Genomic DNA, 20261 nt, shown 5'->3' on the forward strand with positions numbered 1-20261 from the left:
TTTTAATTAATTTAGTTTTAAAGCCTGATACTTCATGCAGTTATTGGAAAATGGTGGGTATGTTTGAACTCAGATATGTTAATTTAATTTCAATAGTAAAGTTTATGAAATCTAAATGCAAATTGTTATTTCCAATAAAAATTATATTTCACATTGAATAAAATTTACACCAAATTTGGAAGACTTAGGATGAAAGAAGGAATGTAAAATAGTGCATTAATACTTTTTATATTGATTGCATATTGAAATAATATTTTGATATTTTGCATTAAATATGATATAGTATTAAAATAATTGTACTTCTTTTTTCTTTGTAAAATATAGTTAATGGAAAATTCAAAATTATATGTGTAACTTGCACTATTTTTTATAGGCAGCATTGTGCCAGGATTCTCTATTTCCCTTATCAGTTTCTTGATTCTTTACCAAATCTTGATAGCATAGGCTTTGAAACAAAGTGGACAAACGATATATTTCTACAAAACCAAGTTACAGATTCTGGACTCAAGCTAGAATAAAGCGATATATATCTATATATATCTATATCTATACATATGTAAAAAATTACATTAGGGAACTAAGGGAGGCTTTCCAAATAAACCATTATACATCAAAGGCAAGAATAGATGGACAGCAAGAAAAATTACTGATATTTGAATTCTTCAATGGCAAGATATCAGTAGATGGAGACTACTTGAAATTCTATACTAATCTTTTTTTCCCCAAGTGTATGTTTTTGAGGGAGAACATCCAAAATTGATTTTTAAAGCAATTAATGTCCCCAAAAGCTTAAGCTTCTATACATGTACAATAGAATATACATTCTGATGATGAAAAAAGAAAAAGAAAATTGTGGAAGCACAAAGGCATTTCATGAAAAGAAGGAAGGCCAGAAAAATGGTTTACTGTTCCTGCAAGCTAGGTAAACATCCAGAAAGACTGATATAATAAAATCAGGTTAATTACTTTGGAGCCTAAAGAGCATAAAAAGTTAATCTATTATTTGATTAATGAGTAAAGCGAGGATGTCAAGAAATTATACCATGAGGCTTCATAGACATTTATCTTGCAGTTACTATATTTTTATTTAATGTTTCTAGTGTTAGCGTTCAGGAACCAATACTGCAGAATAAAGGCCTAAGAAGCAGCCTCAGAAGCAAAACTTTTCCTCTGACCTTCTCCTGCCCTCCTGCCTCTCCGTCCCATTCTCCCCCAATGGTAGCGATAGAAACTAGAATCTCTCTCCCTAAAGATGGGTCATAGAAACCAAGACCTCTTTTTCCCCCAAACTAGCCATAAAACCTAAATATATTACCTTAACTTTCCCTTTGCCTTTCTGTGTAAAAAATGGCCGAAAAGAAATCATCTGACATAACACTAGGTCGTAAGACTCGCATTCCAGAGATGGTCCTTTCCACACCCAGAAGAAAGGAATGCATGCTTAGAGAGACCAAGAAGAATCTAGACAGACAGGCCTTGCTGGCCCTGCTCACTCTGTTAGCATTAGATCATACCCTTTTTGTCCAATTCTATTTCTACAGGACTGTCCATACTTTGTTGAACCTACGCATGAAAATGGACAATTTATCCTTTACCTTTGGGTCTTCATATTGAAGGCTGCGATGTATACACATTAAATAAATTTGTATGCTTTTTCTCCTATTAATCTTCCTTTTGCAAATTGATTTTTCACTGAACCTTCAGAATGCCAATGGGAACTTCCCCCTTGGCTCCTACACTTTACTGATGAATTATATATTGGAAACATTTATTATATTTTTTAGATTTCTTTTATTATTTTGAATGTAACATTTTGATAACTTTCATAAGGTAATGAAATGAAAGACCATTTTCTTCATGTGAAAATAAAGTAGGTCTATGTTTGCTTTTTAGGCAACTGAGGCCTCTCAATGGATTGTAGGCCCATTGACCCCAATGATTACAAATAAATGTAAATATTATCCTTTTTTTTTTTGGAAAAAAAATCCTTTTGCTTTTTTTTTTTTTCCTTTCTCTGAGTTAGTTTGCTAGGGAAGAAAAACTGTTGTAGTGTGGAGGGCGCGAACAGACCACGAGAGAATTTAATGGAGCCAAATTGAGAGTCTTTATTAGCTGGCCAGCGACCACCTCTGCCCGCATAAAAGCAGTACAGAGAGTGGCACTAGTCTTTTGCTTCCACAGAAATTTTATACTAATTTGAGGGGGGCTACGTGCCATAGAACAGGTACTCTAAAACAAAGGAAACAAAGGTAGAATGTACAATTAATATTTCAATGACACAGGGTCCTGAGATCTGGCTGTTCTCACAGATCTCTGGTGCCCAAAGACAAATTACAATCATTGAAGTAAAGCACAATCTAAGTTATAGATTAAACACAGACCATTTTCCCATTATACATTGATCATAAGTTGAACTCTTGACATGTGGAGGACGATCAAGCCCTGAATTCTAACAATTGCTAACCGCAAGCTTTGTACAGAAGCAAATAGCATTCATTACAGTTCCCTAGCAACTATAATTGCATTATACCCTTTTATTTATTAACCCTTTGAAGCATTTCAGCTCACTACAAAACTTTTGCTTCTGAGGCTGTTTCTAAGGCCTTTATTTTGGCTTATTGTTTCCTGAGCCCCAACACTAGAAAAAATAAATAAAAATATAGCATAATGATGTTAGGAGGCAAATCCCCTCATCAGCAATGGCACCTTTCCTTTTAATAATGAATACATAGTGTCAAAAAACAAAATTACAGCACATTTAATTTAAAGATTTCATAGAATAAATGTTCCCCATGAGCTGAGCCAAGGGATTAGCTTTATAGATGGAGAAGCTCTGAGGAAAGGATAAGCAAAGAAAAAGAGTATATTAGTTTCATGAAAGCGGCTTTTCTTGTAAGGCAGAGACAGAGACAGATCAAGAGAATAATAAAAACAGGTTAGTTCAGTCTACTTCTTTTGTGTAAAGATTAAAACATAAGAAACCTCATTATCATGCCCATTGAAGGTATAAACTGGCCTGTTTGGGAAATTGACTGTGACCTCTTTCTCCTGATTTCTCAGAAGTTCACAGAACAAATTAGTTTGTGTTGTAAATGTGGAACTTTACCATTTTGATTTTTGGTCTCATCTGTTGGGGACTACTGCAGAAATTTAGTGTGTAACTACGACCTCCTGTAATTTTTATTTAACACTAGAAACTATTCCACTGACATCCTCACCTTCTCACCAAATACAACTGTCTAGTTTGAAAGACAATCTCAGAAGAGATGCAGCTTTCTAAAGTAATAGATTGCATACCTTTACACACCCAATTAAGAATCACATATAATATCCTATGTAACAAAATCCATGAATGTACTTCTCATTCCAATTTTTAAAAATTCATTTTTTGTTTTCACCAGGAGAGGTAAAATAAGTGAATACACTACACCAGCTTTTATTGAGGAAGCGGCTGACTCTGAACAGAGCTTTTTCTAGTTCACAGAAAATAATAGCCTTGGATTATGTCCTCTCCCCCTGGATTCCACAGGAATGTATATACCCTTGGGCGTGCCAGTTACTTGCTTGGCGTGGATGGCCCACGGGTTGGTGTCCTCAAAGAGAATCAGATAGACATCCCATGTCTCCTGCAGCGCCATCACCGCCGAACTCTGGAAGTGCAAGGCGGTCTTTAAGTCCTGCACCAGGCGCTGAAAGGGCAGTTTGCCATCAGTGGCTCTGAGTGGCGGCGGATCTCGTGCAGGTCTACGGTGCAGGGGCGATAGCGGTGGGACCTTTTCACGCCGCCAGTGGCTAGCGCCCTCTTGCAAGCCGCCTTGGTGGCCAGCTGCTTGCGCCGGTGGACTTACGCGCTGTCAGCTTGGTACTAGCCAGGACGACAGAAATGACAAAACTGACGGATTGTTGTACCGTGCAGTTTCAGACTCTCTCTAATGAACAGACCGGTTCAGTTTCTCTGTCCGCGCTGCGATCTAATTGGTCTTCAGATTGCTTTCTGGAAAAATGTGATTGGATTTCCATTAAAGTTAAATAATTTTCCTTTAGAGTTTAGTCCACTTTTAAGTTTAGGTCATAAAAGCGAAGTTTTTGTTTGATGTCGACGTTAGAGTATTGTGTTAATTTCGTTTTTCTGAAAAGAACAGTAACTAGTTTTAAAACAATTTTTAGTGGTAGGAATGCCGTCATTTGTAAAATTTTAAAAAGCCCGCCCTGAAGTGTTATTGGCCAGCTATGCTTCTTTGTTCTCTCATATCTGTATTCATATTTTGGCTTTTCTAACAGCAAATGTACATAGATACCCAGCGTATGTATAATTTTGTGTGCATATGTGTCTATACACATACACAAAACGATGACCTTGAAGCGTTAGTGGATCTTGATTCCTACCTACCTCCTTGACAATTTACATAGCCTACAGCCCTAACTTGACTTGAGACAATTCCTTTTTTAAGACTCAGACTCTGCATTGGTAGACGCTTTGTATCTTTTCAGTACCGGGAGACAAACAAAGATATTTTTTTTTTCACAGATTTTGTGGTGCATAGAGCAAGCAAGCGTTTTAAAAACAAACAGACCTCTTTAGGGTCAAGGACTGAAACAAGAGTATTTCATTTTTTAAAGGTTTACAAGTGTTGCACAAAATAGGTGAATAGAATTCTTGAAAAATTTCGTATTTCAGCACTTTACAGAAAAAGTAGGTGGCTCTGAAAAGAGCCTTTGATTTCTAAGACTGGGGATCACTGATGGACTGGTCTGTTAAGCGTCTCACTTGCCCTTAGCCTTGTGGTGGCTCTCAGTCTTCTTGGGCAGCAGCACAGCCTGGATATTGGGCAGGACACCGCCCTGAGCAATGGTAACACGACCCAGAAGCTTGTTCAGCTCCTCGTCATTGCGGATGGCTAGCTGTAGATGGCGCGGGATAATGCGAGTCTTTTTGTTGTCCCGAGCTGCGTTTCCTGCCAGTTCCAAGATCTCGGCGGTCAAGTATTCCAGCACCGCTGCCAGGTACACCGGCGCGCCGGCGCCCACTCGCTCAGAATAGTTGCCCTTGCGCAAAAGACGGTGCACACGGCCCACAGGGAACTGCAGACCAGCCCTGGAAGAACGCGTCTTGGCCTTAGCCCGCGCTTTGCCGCCTTGCTTTCCGCGTCCAGACATAGTGACTCACCAGCAGTGGAAGAGCTAGCTGCTACAAGAAACTCAGAATGGAATGTTCTCAAAGGAGGAATAAGAAGCTAGTTATAGTGATGGGTGGAATTGTAAAAGGCGAGGTTGGATTGGTTAAAGTTAGCTTTTACCAGCCAATCAATGACAAAGAAGATATGATGAAATCTAATTTACGTATCGTTCGTCACTGATACGTTTTCAAATCAGATCTGGCTATTTTGAATACCTTATTTGCATAGAAGGCCTATAAAATGGGAGACTCTAGATGCAAGCAACCATTTAAGATTGTTTCTTGTTAGTCTCTTTAGTGAGTTGTGACGATATGCCGGAACCGGCCAAGTCCGCTCCTGCTCCGAAGAAGGGCTCCAAGAAGGCTGTGACCAAGGCGCAGAAAAAGGATGGCAAGAAGCGCAAGCGCAGCCGCAAGGAGAGCTATTCCGTGTACGTGTACAAAGTGCTGAAGCAGGTCCACCCCGATACTGGTATCTCTTCAAAGGCCATGGGCATCATGAATTCCTTCGTCAACGACATCTTCGAGCGCATCGCGGGCGAGGCGTCTCGCTTGGCGCATTACAACAAGCGCTCGACCATCACCTCCAGGGAGATCCAGACGGCGGTGCGCTTGCTGCTGCCGGGGGAGCTGGCCAAGCACGCGGTGTCCGAGGGCACAAAGGCCGTAACCAAGTACACCAGCTCTAAGTAAATGTTTTCTGTCACTGTCAAACCCAAAGGCTCTTTTCAGAGCCACTCACAATCTCAAATTAAGAGCTTTAATGCTAAGTGCTAATGTAGTGTCTAGTTAACAATATTGAGTTTAACCTATTGTGGTCCCATCAATAATTCGTTTTGCTTTGTACAGGTAATTTGGGCAATTGCAGACAGAACAGATAGGTGCACAGTTTTGTGAGACATCCTTGTCTTATTTAGGGATTCGTAATTCTCCAGACTTGGCAGTATAATGGCAAAGGTAATGCATGTAACAGTATCTTGGGTCAATAATCCCTTTGGTATATAAGAATCACCATAGAGTAAACCTGTACAGCTAGATTCATCATCATTAAGTGTTGCACTGGACAACTAGTTCGTCACTAAAATACAGTGTTTTGCTGTATACATTGGTTTCTTAAACAGCCGCCCTGCCCTTTCCCTCCCTGCCCACCACCTCTAGAGGTTTTCATTGTTTAGTTTCAGTTTGTCATAATCCTGTTGTTTTCAATGCGGAAGTAGCCTGATGAAATCTCTAAGGACTATTTCCATACTGCTTATTAGAGACTTGTTCTCAAGCAGCAGGAGGCTACTTGGAATCATAGGAGTAGGGATATTTAGTGTCAATTGGAATAAGGAAAGTAAAATTGGCCAGGAGACAGACCTATTTAATAGCTTCGCATGGCAAAGTCCTTACACTAGCAAGTTTCTTTAACAACAAAATGGTAACCTTTGGGCCCTAGAGATCACCTACTAGTAAATTTCACTTTCCTGAACACAGTATTGTAAAGAGAAAACCATGGACATTGGTAATGTAAACCTGAGTCAAAAACCTCATTTTCTACTCATTTGCTATATTTCTTCAATAGGACCAAAAAAAAAAAAAAAAAAGTCACTATCTCCCATCTACCCTCAGCATTGTATATGTTGATGGGGTTCAGAACACACTAGCCCAAAATATGGCATCTTGACAATTGAATTAAAATATTCAATTAATGTGAAGGAATTTGACAAACAGCATGTACAGGAATGTCCCTCTTACCTTCCCCCACCTTTCTCCCCCAAGCAGGTCATAAGACCCTCGTGTGATACCTGCAGAGTCTGAGATGAATCTGAACAAATAGGCCTTGCTAGGTTTTTCCTTGTTTATTACCCTTAGGTCATGCTCCTCTTTTTGTCCTATCATATTTCCCCAGTACTCCCCACTTTTCATCAAACCTGTTTTACAAACATTTAGGTTTAATTCATTCCTTCTTCAGGTCTTTATTTCCTTATGAAGGTTCCCATGTCATGTAAAACTTACATTAAATACATGTGTTTAAGTTTTTCTCTTGTTAATCTGTCTTTTGTTACAGGGGTTCCAACCTATGAACTGAAGCTGGTTAGAAGGTAAAAACAAGTTTCCTCCCTGCAGAATACACTTGGTGTGGGTGTTTATCTCTGTTCTGTGGGTTTGTTTGTCTTTCTGGGATAAATAGAGAAGCAGGCATAACACTGAAAAGATCCCAGACAAAAATAATCAGAAAATGTAAATGTTTGAGAAGTGTATTAGGGTGCCAGGGCTGTCATAACCAAGTACCACAGACTGAGTGACTTAAACAAGTTTATTTTCTCACGAATCTGGAGGCTAGAATTCCAAGGTCAACCCTGTGACCAGGGTTGATTTCTGCCCCGCCCCCCTTGGGTCCTTTCTCCTTGGCTTGTATATATGGCTGTCTTCTCCCTGTATCTTCACATAGTCTTTCCACTGTGTGCATGTCTGTGTCCTAATCTCTTCTTATAAGGACTTCAGTCAGATTGGATTAGGACCCACCCCAATAAACTCATTTTACATTTTTAAAGACACTATCTCCAAATACAATTACATTTTCAGGTACGGTGTATTGGACTTCAACATATAAATTTGGCAGCTGGCACACTTCAGCCTGTAACAAGAAGTATGGTGATGATGCTTCTAACTACTACACGTACTAAGTATTCCACGGATGTCTCAAGCTCAGCAGGACCAAGACTGGCTTTATTATATTCCACCCAGTTCCACTTACTCATCCAAGTTTGAAATCTAGTTCTCATCTTAGACTACTACCTTTCCTTTTTTGCATGTATGTAATAATATACAAAGTCCTATTGATTCTAACTTCCAAATTTATTTTAAATATTGCCCATATTTCTATTTATTTTAGCTAAAAACTGGAAATATAAATGTTGAAGAGTAGGAGCTTGGCTAAAAATAGTTTTTATCCATAATGAAATAAGAAAACGAAACAAAAAAAGAACTAGAGGCTCAATGCCAAAAGGTTAACTATGCTGATAGATTATTTTAGGTGAAAGGATCACCTCTCTGAAAAGAACTATATTTATTTAGCTCTCTCCAAAACTCCCAACGGTGTGGTTAAAAAATGAGAAATTCTTTCTCAGGGCCTTTCTTCTACAAGTCTCCTTGTCCTATGTTAAGAAAAATAAAAATAATGTATTCGACAAATAATTATTGAACACCAACTACGTACCAGGTATTATGCTAGGTTTGGTATACAAAAAATGAATAGGATAATTTTAAGATATAATTTCTTAGTAAGGAAATTGAAAAATAAGGCAAGAGAAAAGTTTCCTAGCATAGCATTAAAGGAAAAAACAGACTAAGAATTATTTGCAAACCACCTAATCTTATAATTTGTATGACTCTAAGTATATGTTCTTACTTATAAAATACTGCCCTATTAATAGGGCATGAAAGAGGATCAGATGGGAAAGTTAAGCAAAATAGTGCAATGTGACCGTAAGGGCAAGAAAAACAAAAGGGATTTTTAAGGCAAGACAGTGACATAATTCAGGGCCATGTTTAACCCTGGGAGGATAGCAGGAGAGAGAGAGAGTAGGTCAAAGCAGTTATTAGTAATATTTTTTATGCCTCGTTGGCCATTGGGTTCAAGCATGGTTATAATATCCTTTATAACTTGTGTATGTTATACAATAAACTATTTTTATGTATCTATAATTATGAATTCAAAAGCAAATAAACAATAATGGACAAATGTATTAGTGAAAAAGTCACTTCACCTTCCCTAAAAAGACAGAACTTCCTTAAGCTATTAAATGTTTGTATTAGAGATTTGGTTATAACATAGAATATCACCCCTTGTACTCCAGAAGTCTGTAGTAAAGTAAAAGACAAGTAGATCAGATAATTCTTTTATAAATAGGGAAAAAAAGACAAGTAGGGTACTTTACAAAAATTGCTACTAATATACAAGACTTATTTTTTAAAGAGTCCTTCTTGAAATATTTTCCTTTCTGCCATGAAAATACTTCACATGTATAGGGAAGTATTTAATTTTATCAATTGTAAATTCATTCAGATTTGTAATCATTTTATTCATAGTCATTCAGCCAGGAACTTGTCCAGATAAATACATAATTTAAGTTTGATGTGCTCAGTGCAAGAACTGGTTTTGTAAAAGACTGGAGAATTATTACATAATCAGAACCAATGGGGGAGGGACAAGGGGAATTTTGCATGGTGCCCTGTCCACTGTAAAGTCCACATTCCTGTCATTAGCGTAAATGGCCTCCAAAACCTGGCCCCATGCCACTTGTCCAAGCTCGGCTATCACTTTCAATACTGACTTGAATTACACTCTTTGGACATCCTATATAGTATTCCATTCCTACTTTGCTTTTCATTGGGGTATGTTTTGACTCTCTAAATAGACTGTAGACTCCTCAAGGGCAGAGAAAAATATAATTGGGAGTTGGGGGATGTGGTTTGCAATGTTAAAAAGTGTTGTCGGCCGGGCGCGGTGGCTCACACCTGTAATCCTAGCACTCTGGGAGGCCGAGGCGGGCTGATTGTTTGAGCTCAGGAGTTCGAGACCAGCCTGAGCAAGAGCGAGACCCCGTCTCTACTAAAAATAGAAAGAAATTAATCGACAACTAAAACTATGTAGAAAAAATTAGCCGGGCATGGTGGCACATGCCTGTAGTCTCAGCTACTCGGGAGGCTGAGGCAGGAGGATCGCTTGAGTCCGGGAGTTTGAGGTTGCTGTGAGCTAGGCTAACGCCACGGCACTCACTCTAGCCAGGGCAACAGAGCGAGACTCTGTCTCAAAAAAAAAAAAAAAGTGTTGTCACAGACAGTCTCATAAAGAAGATGATATTTGAATATGTACCTGAAGGAAGTGAGGAAGCAATACCTACAGAGGAGGCTGGGCACAGTGGCTCACACCTGTAATCCCAGCTACTCGGGAAGCTGAGGCGGCATTTTCACTTGAGCCCAGGAATTTGAGGTTTGCAGTGAGCTGTGATTCTGCCACTGTCCTCCAACCTGGGCTACAGAGAGAGACCTTGTCTCAAAACAAACAAACAAAAAACCAACAACAACCAAAAAAAAAACTACAGAGATCTGGATGCTGAGTAGCCCACACATAGGACCATCAATACATAGTCCCTGAGAAAGATGTATATATACTTTGAGCAAATTTGAGGGGCGAGTGGACTTGGGCTAGGAAGGAGAGGAAGAGTAGCAGGATTTGAGGCCAAAGGAGTAAAAAGGGCCAGAGAGTGGGGGCCTTGTAGGCCACTGAAAGGACTTTGTGTTTTCCTTTGAGTGAAATGAGAGCCATTGGAGGATTTTTAACATAGCAGTGACCTAGTCTGATTTGCCCTTTATTGCAATTCCTCTGGCTGCTGTGTGAGAGAAAGCAAAAACTGAAACTGATGAAGAGGGTGCTATAATAAGAAAGAGATGGGAGTGGCTTGACCAGATAGTAGTGCTAATGAGAAATGATTGGATTCCGTTTGTGTTTTCAAGCTAGAGGTGATAGGACTTACTGATGGATTGGATTATGTGAAAGAAAAAGATAAAAATGACTCCAACTGAAAGAAAGGGTGGAAATACCATTCACCAATTTCAAAATGATGAGAGGAACTGTTTTGCAGAGATAATGAAAGTAATTCTGTTTGAGGCCTATTTAACTTGGAAGTCTATATTAGCTGTACTTTCAAGTAGAGATGTCAATTAGGTAGCAGGGTCTCTTGAGTCTGGAGTTCAAGGAAAATGTGAGGCATGGTGACTTAATTTCCAAATCATCAACATATAGGCAGTATCTCCACAGCAACAAAGAAACATCAGTTCAACAGAATCAGAGATATTCATTCTGTTGGTCCATCTTCTCAGATTGATCAGGAGCAGCTTAGCTACGGGAATAGAAAAAGCAGCAGACATAGTGCTCTTGAGCTGAGTTCTACAAATAGGCTTCAGAGGGCCTAAGAAATCCTGGAATTGCATGCAAAATATGTGGAGAGGGTAGGAGCATTTCCAATAGGGTATGAATATCTATCATTGGATTCCCAAAGTCATCTGCCCATGCTCTAGTTTTAACAGACTATTGTTATTTTGTTTTTTTAGCCTACCTGGATTTACAGAGGATAATAGATTAAGTGAGAATTTCAATTTTATTGCATATTCTTATTACAAAGGGCACTTTTCCACATCTGTAAACTAGGAGTAATATTTATTCTGTTTTTTTTCTGAGAATTATAGGAGATAGGGAGAATTACTAGAAAAAGCACTTGTAAAATTATAAGTTAGGGATCCATATGTCATGGATACAGATTAAACACTCCCTATTTCTCTTACGTAGTGCTCAGTTGTTGAACTGATTCTCTTCATTATCAACCCTCTTTCCTAAGAGATATGTCATCTTGTGGCTTTTTTACTCTCATGGCAGTTATACACTGAGAACTCTTTTTTTTTTTTTCTGAGACAGTGTCTGGCTCTGTTGCCCTGGCTGGAGTGCCATGGCATCAGCCTAACTCACAGCAACCTCAAACTCCTGGGCTCAAGCGATTCTCCTACCTCAGCCTCCAGAGTGGCTGGGACTACAGGCATGCGCCACCATGCCTGGCTAATTTTTTTCTATATATATATTTTTAGTTGTCCAGATAATTTCTTTCTATTTTTAGTAGAGACAGAGTCTCGTTCTTGCTCAGGCTGGTCTAGAACTCCTGACCTTGAGTGATCCACCTGCCTCAGCCTTCCCAGAGTGCTAGGATTACAGGCGTGAGCCACCGTGCCCAGCCAGAGAACTCTTAATTATGTTTCTAGCCCAGACTTCTATCCTAAATTCCAGACTCATATATCCAACTGCCTATTTCGTATCTTCCTCTTAGATATGTATGCAACAGCCTTCTCAATCTCTCTCTGGATATCCAAAACTAAGCCTGAAATTTTCTCCAAAACTTGTTACTTCCATATTCTTCCCCACTTTAGAAACTGGTACCTCCATTCCCGTTGCTTTGGCTAAAATCATTGGAATTATCCATAAATTGTCTTTCTCTCATCTCCTACGTTCAACTAGCTCAGAAAAGAACTATCAACCTTGCCTTCAAAATAAATACAGAACCAACCAGTTTTCCCAGCCTCCACCACTACTAACACACTGGTCCCAGCCACTGTCATCTCTCACCTGCATTATTGCAGTAGCCTCCTAACTGGTATCCCTGCTCTTATTCTGGCCCCATCAATCTATTCTCCTTCAAGCACCCAGATAGCTCATTTTAAAATGCAAATTATATCATGCCAGTTCTCTGCTCAAAATCTTACAGTGGCTCCCACCTCACTCAGAGTAAATGCCAAAGTAGTTACATTGGCCTACAAGGCCATATAGAAACTACTCATCTCCATCTGCCTCTCAGACCTTATCCCTTTTCCTCCACATGCCCTGTTTTGTTCACTGTCATTCATTGCTGTAATTCCCAGGTCATAGAATAGTTCCTGGCACATGGTGAAACTGCAAGGGGGTTTCTGCCTAGGTCCGGTTGCTAGCCGCACAAAAATCTAGTTATTGAGACTATGAAGATTACCAAGGAAGAAAGGAATTTTTAATAGAAATGACATCTTGTAGGGAGAATGGAAGCTGTCTCAAATCTTTCTATCTGACTAAAGAAGATCATGGGTTTTTAAAGGAGGGGCCAACATTCCTTGGGATAGGTTGCAGGTTGTGGCATAACTAACAAGGGGCTTTGGGAGCAGGATGCAGGGGATAGTGAGTCTTGGCCTCAGGAAGTCTGCTCTGGGGCCTTCAGAATCTCAATTCCTTTGTCTTGCAGGAAATCCACCATTTCTGTAAAACAACTCAAAAGATTAAGTAGTTGGTTAAGAGAGAGAATTATAAAAACCATATGGGGTCATTGAAATTTGTTCATGGAGCTCGTTACAATGCTATGTGCTCTCTCGCTATATATATATATTTTTGTTGTTGTTGTTGTTATTAAATTAACATTCTCAAATCAGTTTTTCTCTTCAAACCAATGCCTTAGCTCCAATAACATCTGATTCTTTCTATATTTTTGCCTATTTTTTAAAAAGATAAGATTCAAAATAACTCTGTTGACTTTCCTGATTTCAACGTAGCACCCTACAGATTATTTGCTGGCCACAAGTAGGAAAAACTTGATTTGGAAATATCCCTTTAAGCCAGTAATTGATCTATCATCTTAGATTTAGAAAAAGCAGACATCTTATGCCTTTGGTGTGGTTGTTGTAGTGTGGAGGACGCAAACAGACCACGAGAGAATTTAATGGAGCCAAATTGAGAGTCTTTATTAGCTGGCCAGCGACCACCTCTGCCCGCATAAAAGCAGTACAAGAGAGTGGCACCAGTCTTTAGCTTTTACAGGAATTTTATACTAATTTGAGGGGGGGCTACGTGCCATAGAACAGGTACTCTAAAACAAAGGAAACAAAGGCAGAGGGTACAATCAATATTTCAATGACACAGAGTCCTGAGATCTGGCTGTTCTCACAGATCTCTGGTACCCAAAGACAAATTACAATCATTGAAGTAAAGCACAATCTAAGTTATAGATTAAACACAGATCATTCTTCCAGTTATACATTGATCATAAGTTGAACCCTTGACATGTGGAGGGCGATCAGGCCCTGAATTCTAACAATTGCTAACCACAAGCTTTGTACAGAAGCAAATAGCGTTCATTAAAGTTCCCTAGCAACTATAATTGCATTATACCTTTTTATTCATTAACCCTTCAAAGCATCTCAGCTCACTACATGGTGACATAGGAAACGTCCCTTTCACCCAAAAGTTTGCTGAAAGATCAACTCAAAATAAAGCAGAACAATAAGAGAAAGAGGTTTAGGTATCATGCACAAGGGGAGAATCACAGAGCGATTCCCCAATATCCAGGTGGGGTCCAGAAATTTATATATCCTCCTTTTAGAGGGACGGGGGAGATGAGGATATAGGTAATTGTGTTTAGGGGAAATAAATGGTTGCTAGGGAGGATGAATATATACTTGTAAGAATAAATGGATGGGGGGGAACAGATTGACTTGTAAATTGACTTAAGAGACAGGTATTATATTTAAAATGATTTGGCATACTTGATCTTGTTTCCTGCAATATCTTGAGAGAACAGGGAGGGGAAGGGAAGTCAATTGTTCTTTTTGATGTGTATGTCTGGTTTATGCAGATAGGTGGAAAGCCCGTTCCAAGTCCTGCTGATCTCTAAAGGTCTTTAATTCAAAATACTCTTTACACCAAGGAGTCATACTCTGGGGTGAAATTTCCTGAGTGCTTTCAGAACAAACCAGATATCCAAGACATTTGGGACATAACTGGGATGTTTTTAATGTGGACTGCATATAGATTGCTAACAAAGGACCATGAAATCCATAGAAAAAAGGAAAGAAGAAGACTATTTTCAGAGGGAGAAAAGATCCTAGGATTGGGGTAATGTGGCCTTCAGGAAAGTCCAAAAGTACACCCTTAGCAGAAAGGAGGTAGGAGCTGGTATATATGTCTTATAGAGTCCGTTTTACATGCATATTGAATGGGGTTCCTAATATTATACATAGAGAGAGACTTACACTAAATAAGCTTGTGACAAGAACATGTCAGTGAAATATTTAACAGACTCCAATTACACAGGTAATTTATAAGGCTTAGGGTTACAGGTAAAACGTCCCTGTTTATGGGAAGTTGTAACAGTTATTTCTAACTAGCATAGCTGTCTTTGCAGGTATACACGTTGCTGGGCTAGAGCAGTACAATGGGGGTGTGCTGTGAGGCTGCAGCTAGGTTTACAGGTTTATTCCAGCAGTTCATAATTTTGCTTTTAACATAGACCCACAGCAGTTGGTTATTTCCACTAACATACGAATTAACTGATAAGCAGCAATAAATCCTGGCTGGTAGTATACATTCCTGATCAAACTAAAATGGCATTCAAACTGAAGGGTGTGTTCTAGGGTTAAGAAAATCTTACTAAAGCTAAATGTTCAGACTTGGTCCAAGGACAGTAAGAGGCGATCTGGACGCCTGTAGTTAGGAATCCCTTTAAATGGCACGATCGGAGGGGTGCAGAATTAGCAAGCGGAGAGAGTGGTTTTTCCAAGGTACTGTGAAGGAAAAAATGGCAGATCGGAGAGTGAAGAGAGCGGTGATAAGGGGGAAACAGAGCAGGGGAGATGGTGGAGGAGCGCAAGGAGGACGGCAAGAAGGCACAGCGTCCTTTTCAGTTTTAAGTTTAGGGTTTGATTCTGGAGGACTTTCAAGCTTTTGAAGACGGTGATTAAGTTTTGAATTAGTCTCTTTTAAGGAGGCAAGTACGGATTTCTTGATTTCATTTAGTGCTCTCAAAATACCAATGAAAAAATTCCCCACTGCCTTTGAGAGGTTCGGAATCCTCTCTGTTCTAATTGTGCACGCAGATAAAGTAATTCTTATTGTGGCCAACAAAGCTTTAAGTCATCCCAGGTTATTTTTATCCAGCATCCCTGTTGCAGGAAGAGAAGGAAGATCTTTCTCCTAATGACTGACCCAGAGATCAGGTGAGGAAGAAGAGCGTTTATTTACCGGTGAGGCTCAGAGGACAGGGTCCAAATTCTGAGGCCCAAGCTAGGGGTGTAACAGTCTTTTACACATTTCTTAAGGAGGGTGAAAGGCACAGTTACAATGTGTTTATCTCTAATCTCCAGCGAAGTCTTTGTGCAAGCTGCGGTCATGTATGGCATTCCTAGCTGCTCTATTATCTTTCTGGTGCAGGCCTGTTTGTGCAAGCAAGCAAGTTACAGAAGCCACAAAAGCATATTTTTGCAAACTTACCTCCTGGTGTGGAGTTTCTTCCTTTTTTTTTTTCTTTTCTGTTTCACAGGGGCTGGTGACCGCTACCACATCCCCAATATTCATAAGAATTTTTCCCGTAGTTTTTAAACATGTAAGCCAATGGAATTCCTGAAATGACCAGTTCCCTTGGTGGGTAAGTTACTATAGCACTCACCTAAAGGTAGCCTTTCCGTGCGACTGCAGCGTGCCCCACCCACCCCCTCCCCGCGAGGACCTTGAGAGTTAACTATTAGGTCTAGCCCGAAATCGGATGACAGACCTTTCTGAAAGAAAATAGTCTCCTAGATTTCAGCTTAAAAGCGGGAAAACTTAGATCCGATAGGGCTTACTTGATTTTTTCCCAGCGTGTCCAGGGCACAACTAAACTTCAAAAAGGTTCCTGCCTATCGTTGGCAGAGGCACTGCGGGGACGGTGGGCGGAGGTGGAATCAGGGGTCACTTCAGACCCTATCCAGCATTGCCAGATATAAACAAAATATGAGACCCACGGAAGAAGGAAAGACTATTTTCAGAGGTAGAAACAATCCTAGGATGGGAAAAACGTGGTTTCAGGAAAATCCGAAAGTATACGCTTTGCAGAAGGGAGAGGGGAGCTAGTATATAAGTCTTACAGACTTTCACGTGAATACTGCGTAAGGTTGATGATAATCTATGAATATTCGTGGTTGAATTCAGGCGTTTGAGCATATTAAACGTGTATGTAACATACATCCTATGAGCACTTTGGGATGGGCTTTTAGCATTGAAATAAGGTGAAATCTGGCTCTTTATGTAAATAGGTAAGCTACAGAGCACGAAGATAATTTGTGCGCAGTCTCCACAGGCCAGCTGCAACTGGCTTAAGGTCTACACTATTTATCAGTAACGAGAGTTTACGACAGTCCTCTGTCCAATCAGAGTTGTGGCACGACTGCAAGGCGGGGAAAGGGGATTTGTCAGCTGGCGTCTGGCTGGTCTGTCAGCGTTGGTTGTTATTTTCCAGCTGTAGTTTCGGAAATGCTTTCCAGGAGCTGGCTTCTGCTTAATTACAGGAAAGAAACCGTATGGCAATTAATACCAGGGTACGTGACTAATCTCTTACTGTGCTGGCCATGAAATTTTATTTTTATTTTTTTGGTTTGCCAAATTTTGGCCAGTGAATTCGTCTGCCTGTTGGGGTATATTTTAACAAGGTCTTAGGAAATTTGGTTTTAGGTGTGACATTATGTAGAAACTTTACATGTTACATACTTAATACTTTGGGGTGAAATGTCCTGAAGCCTGTCTGTATACTATTTAAAAAAACAAAAACTATCATCACTACTTGTTTCCGTTGTTCATTGAATATTAGCCTTTCTAGTATTTTCGTAACCGAAAGTCAGAAATACATTAGTGTCTATACGAAACAACACTTGCATACTCTCCTCACGTGAGCTTCCTACTTGTCACCCTAGTGCCCTTTGTACACGAGTAGTTGTCTAAAGTAGCGGCGCACACACCACCTGGACTTACGCTCTGACAGACATTATCTTATCCTAATTGGCCTTCGCTTACGATCTGTCCTTCGTCAGGCCCGCCGCCGGGAGCGGGCTTTCTTTGTTGGTCACCCTCCCTGCCATTTTGAGCACGTTATAACCTAGATTTAATCTTACACAGTACTAGAGATACATGCAAACACAAAAAGCTAAAAACTGGGAAGCTTCTTAGGGATTTAAAACTTTCACTGCCACCTACAAACGTCAAGGTGCGCGATGTATCTAAGGCATGCAAATTACCGTCAAGCAGGTTAAAAACACAGCCTGAGAAGCCAGTATTTCCGAATCTTAAGTAGCCGAGACTATATCCAAATCGGTTACATGTAATTTAGACATGAAACCACTACATGCCTAGAAACAGCAGCATAAAACGAGAACGAGAACACTTAAGAAAAGATGCTAGCTCTTTCACGGAAATAAGTGGGTGGCCCTGAAAAGGGCCTTTGGTTGGATACCTTGGATTGTGCAACCTGGAGACTAACCGCCAAAACCATAAAGAGTGCGCCCCTGTCGCTTAAGCGCGTAGACCACGTCCATAGCCGTTACCGTCTTACGCTTGGCGTGCTCGGTGTAAGTGACGGCATCGCGGATAACATTCTCCAGAAAAACTTTCAGTACTCCACGAGTCTCCTCATAGATGAGGCCAGAAATACGCTTGACACCGCCCCGTCGAGCTAAGCGGCGGATAGCAGGTTTGGTGATACCCTGGATGTTGTCTCTCAGGACCTTACGATGCCGCTTAGCACCCCCTTTGCCCAAACCTTTTCCGCCCTTTCCGCGACCAGACATACTGAACCAACCGACGAGACCTCTTAGAGGGAACTGCAGAAGACAAAAGACTCAATACACTTATATGCGCGGTGTGCGGACCTCATTGAAAACAGGATGAGCCTACAGGAAATTTTCGTTTGGCCCCACCTCTTGCAGTCCATCCAAGATGACGTCACCAACGTCTCAGGTCCTGACCGGCAGAGCGCTCTCTCAGCCAGGGAGTATCCTGCAAGTCAGAAGTACCGGAATAGGAATTTTCAGGCCCTTTTAACTACATCACACGGGAAAAAAAAAAACGAAATTAAAATTACTATCATTTTCTGATTGGGATTCTTTAGGACGATTGCACAGGGGCCTTAGTTCACACATACGGAACTGTAGCAAGCTCGGTTAAATGAAGAGCCAAGCCTTGTCTCATAGACATAGTGCCTCTGGCATTCCTGCTCCTGCAGACCGAAACCCTACTACGAGAGTTTGAAAATTGCAAGACTTCACCTTCTCCATCACCAAGGCAAGGGAAATCTGTCCAAAGACGTTTTCTTCCGGAAGCCAAAGACATGGTTAGTTAGTGATTCCATGGTAGAATTTTCGCTTGCCCCCAGGTTACCCATGTTCCATTCCGGCTTCTTTTCCTTTGTTCCCTGTTTATTAAAATTTGTAATTCTCATTTTAATATCTACGCACCCCCAAACATCTATACGCAGTAATTCACTAGTGTCTTAAAGGGTTTTTTTTTTTTCAATATTTCCCGTCTTCTCTTTGATTCTGGTAGCAACCTTATTCGAAAGAGACTTGGCAATCTGTCACAGCCAAGGTATTAAAATAAATAGCCTACTTCCCTCAGGCTTTTTAAATAGAAGGTAATATAGGGACTCAGAAAACAATACTCCAAAATAAAGGCCTCAGAAGCAGCCTCAGTAGCAAAACTTTTTCTCCTACCCTCCTGACTTTCGGTCCCATTTTCCCCTGAGGCCTAGTCATACAAACTAGAATCCTTCTTCCCCAAGGCTGGCTGTATTAATAGAAACCAGATCCCCTTTCCCCAAAGCCAGCCATAAAACCTAAAAGTATTACTCTAACTTTCCCTATGCCTTTCTGTGTAAAGACTGGCCATAGAGAAATTATCTGACCTACATTGTTTAAATGTAGGTCACCAGACCACCATTCCTGAGAGGGTCCTGCCCCATACTCGAAGGGAAGGAACCTGCGCTGAGAGAGGCCAAGAAAAATCATGCTAGATAGACATGGCTTGCTGGGATTCCCCACTCAGCTTATTAGTATTAAATCATACCATTTTTATCCAATCATATTTCTACACAGCTACCCATATACTTTGTAGAACCTAAGTATAAAAATACAGAATTTTCCCTGTATCTTCGTATCTTCATTTTGAAGGCTCCTGTGCATATACGTTAAATAAATTTGTCTGACTACTCTCCAGTTAATCTGCCTCTTGTCAATTATTTTCAATGAACCTCCAGAGGGTAAAGGGGTACCTTTTCCTTGACTTCTACACATTCATTCATTTATTTAGTTTTTGCCAGCCAGATGCCTATTAGGCTAGGAGAATAGGGGACACCAAGGTTGCTGAAAGGGAGATTGTAAGAGAGGGAACTCTGTTCCTGTCAGTATCACTCCAGCAATGGTCTTTCCCCCTAGCATCAGAAATTGGTTCCAATTCCCAGCTTTATTCCGTACACTCCCAGATTTATTTTCATTACACTGCCTCAGAGTTCTGAGCCTCAGCTCCACCAGACCTGCCCTCCAGATTTTTAGGTTCTAATAATTCAAATTTTTTCCTTGTGCTGCTAGGCCTACCTATAGCTCCTGCTTCTGTCAGTTGTCTCTGGAATACCTAAGTGATGCTTGCTCTTCAGTGTTCCAGTACCTGTGTAACTTTTATTAAATTATCTTTATAAACATAATAGTGTCTGTTTTTCTGACTAAATATTGACTGATA

At 40.3% G+C, this 20261-nt stretch overlaps 3 protein-coding genes across 3 annotated transcripts in view; 1 reads left to right on the forward strand and 2 right to left on the reverse strand.

Moving 5' to 3' along the window:
• Nucleotides 1-18319, reverse strand: part of LOC105805633 — a 48239-nt gene extending 29920 nt beyond the window's left edge. The window contains exons 1-4 of the mRNA XM_012638561.1: nt 18013-18319; nt 5741-5882; nt 4769-5095; nt 3561-3744 (exon numbers count right to left, since the gene is read on the reverse strand). Of these exons, the coding sequence (XP_012494015.1) occupies nt 3561-3744; nt 4769-5095; nt 5741-5882; nt 18013-18319 (960 nt within the window). The remainder of the gene's footprint in view (nt 1-3560; nt 3745-4768; nt 5096-5740; nt 5883-18012) is intronic.
• Nucleotides 4765-5157, reverse strand: LOC105805682 (histone H2A type 1). The gene has a single exon (XM_012638612.1). It carries the CDS (start codon nt 5155-5157, stop codon nt 4765-4767), a length of 393 nt encoding a protein of 130 aa, XP_012494066.1.
• On the forward strand, nt 5474-5908 carry LOC105805703 (histone H2B type 1). The gene has a single exon (XM_012638638.1). It carries the CDS (start codon nt 5489-5491, stop codon nt 5867-5869), a length of 381 nt encoding a protein of 126 aa, XP_012494092.1. The 5' UTR covers nt 5474-5488; the 3' UTR covers nt 5870-5908.
• Nucleotides 18320-20261: the final 1942 nt, after the last annotated feature.

The sequence above is a fragment of the Propithecus coquereli genome, unplaced genomic scaffold, assembly GCF_000956105.1.
Source record: "Propithecus coquereli isolate 6110/MARCELLA unplaced genomic scaffold, Pcoq_1.0 Scaffold131, whole genome shotgun sequence".
In the NCBI taxonomy this organism is placed as follows: Eukaryota; Metazoa; Chordata; class Mammalia; order Primates; family Indriidae; genus Propithecus; species Propithecus coquereli.

Coding starts and splice junctions, on each gene's coding strand:
- LOC105805682 (XM_012638612.1), bottom strand. CDS start 5,157: ATGTCTGGACGCGGAAAGCAAGGCGGCAAAGCGCGGGCTAAGGCCAAG.
- LOC105805703 (XM_012638638.1), top strand. CDS start 5,489: ATGCCGGAACCGGCCAAGTCCGCTCCTGCTCCGAAGAAGGGCTCCAAG.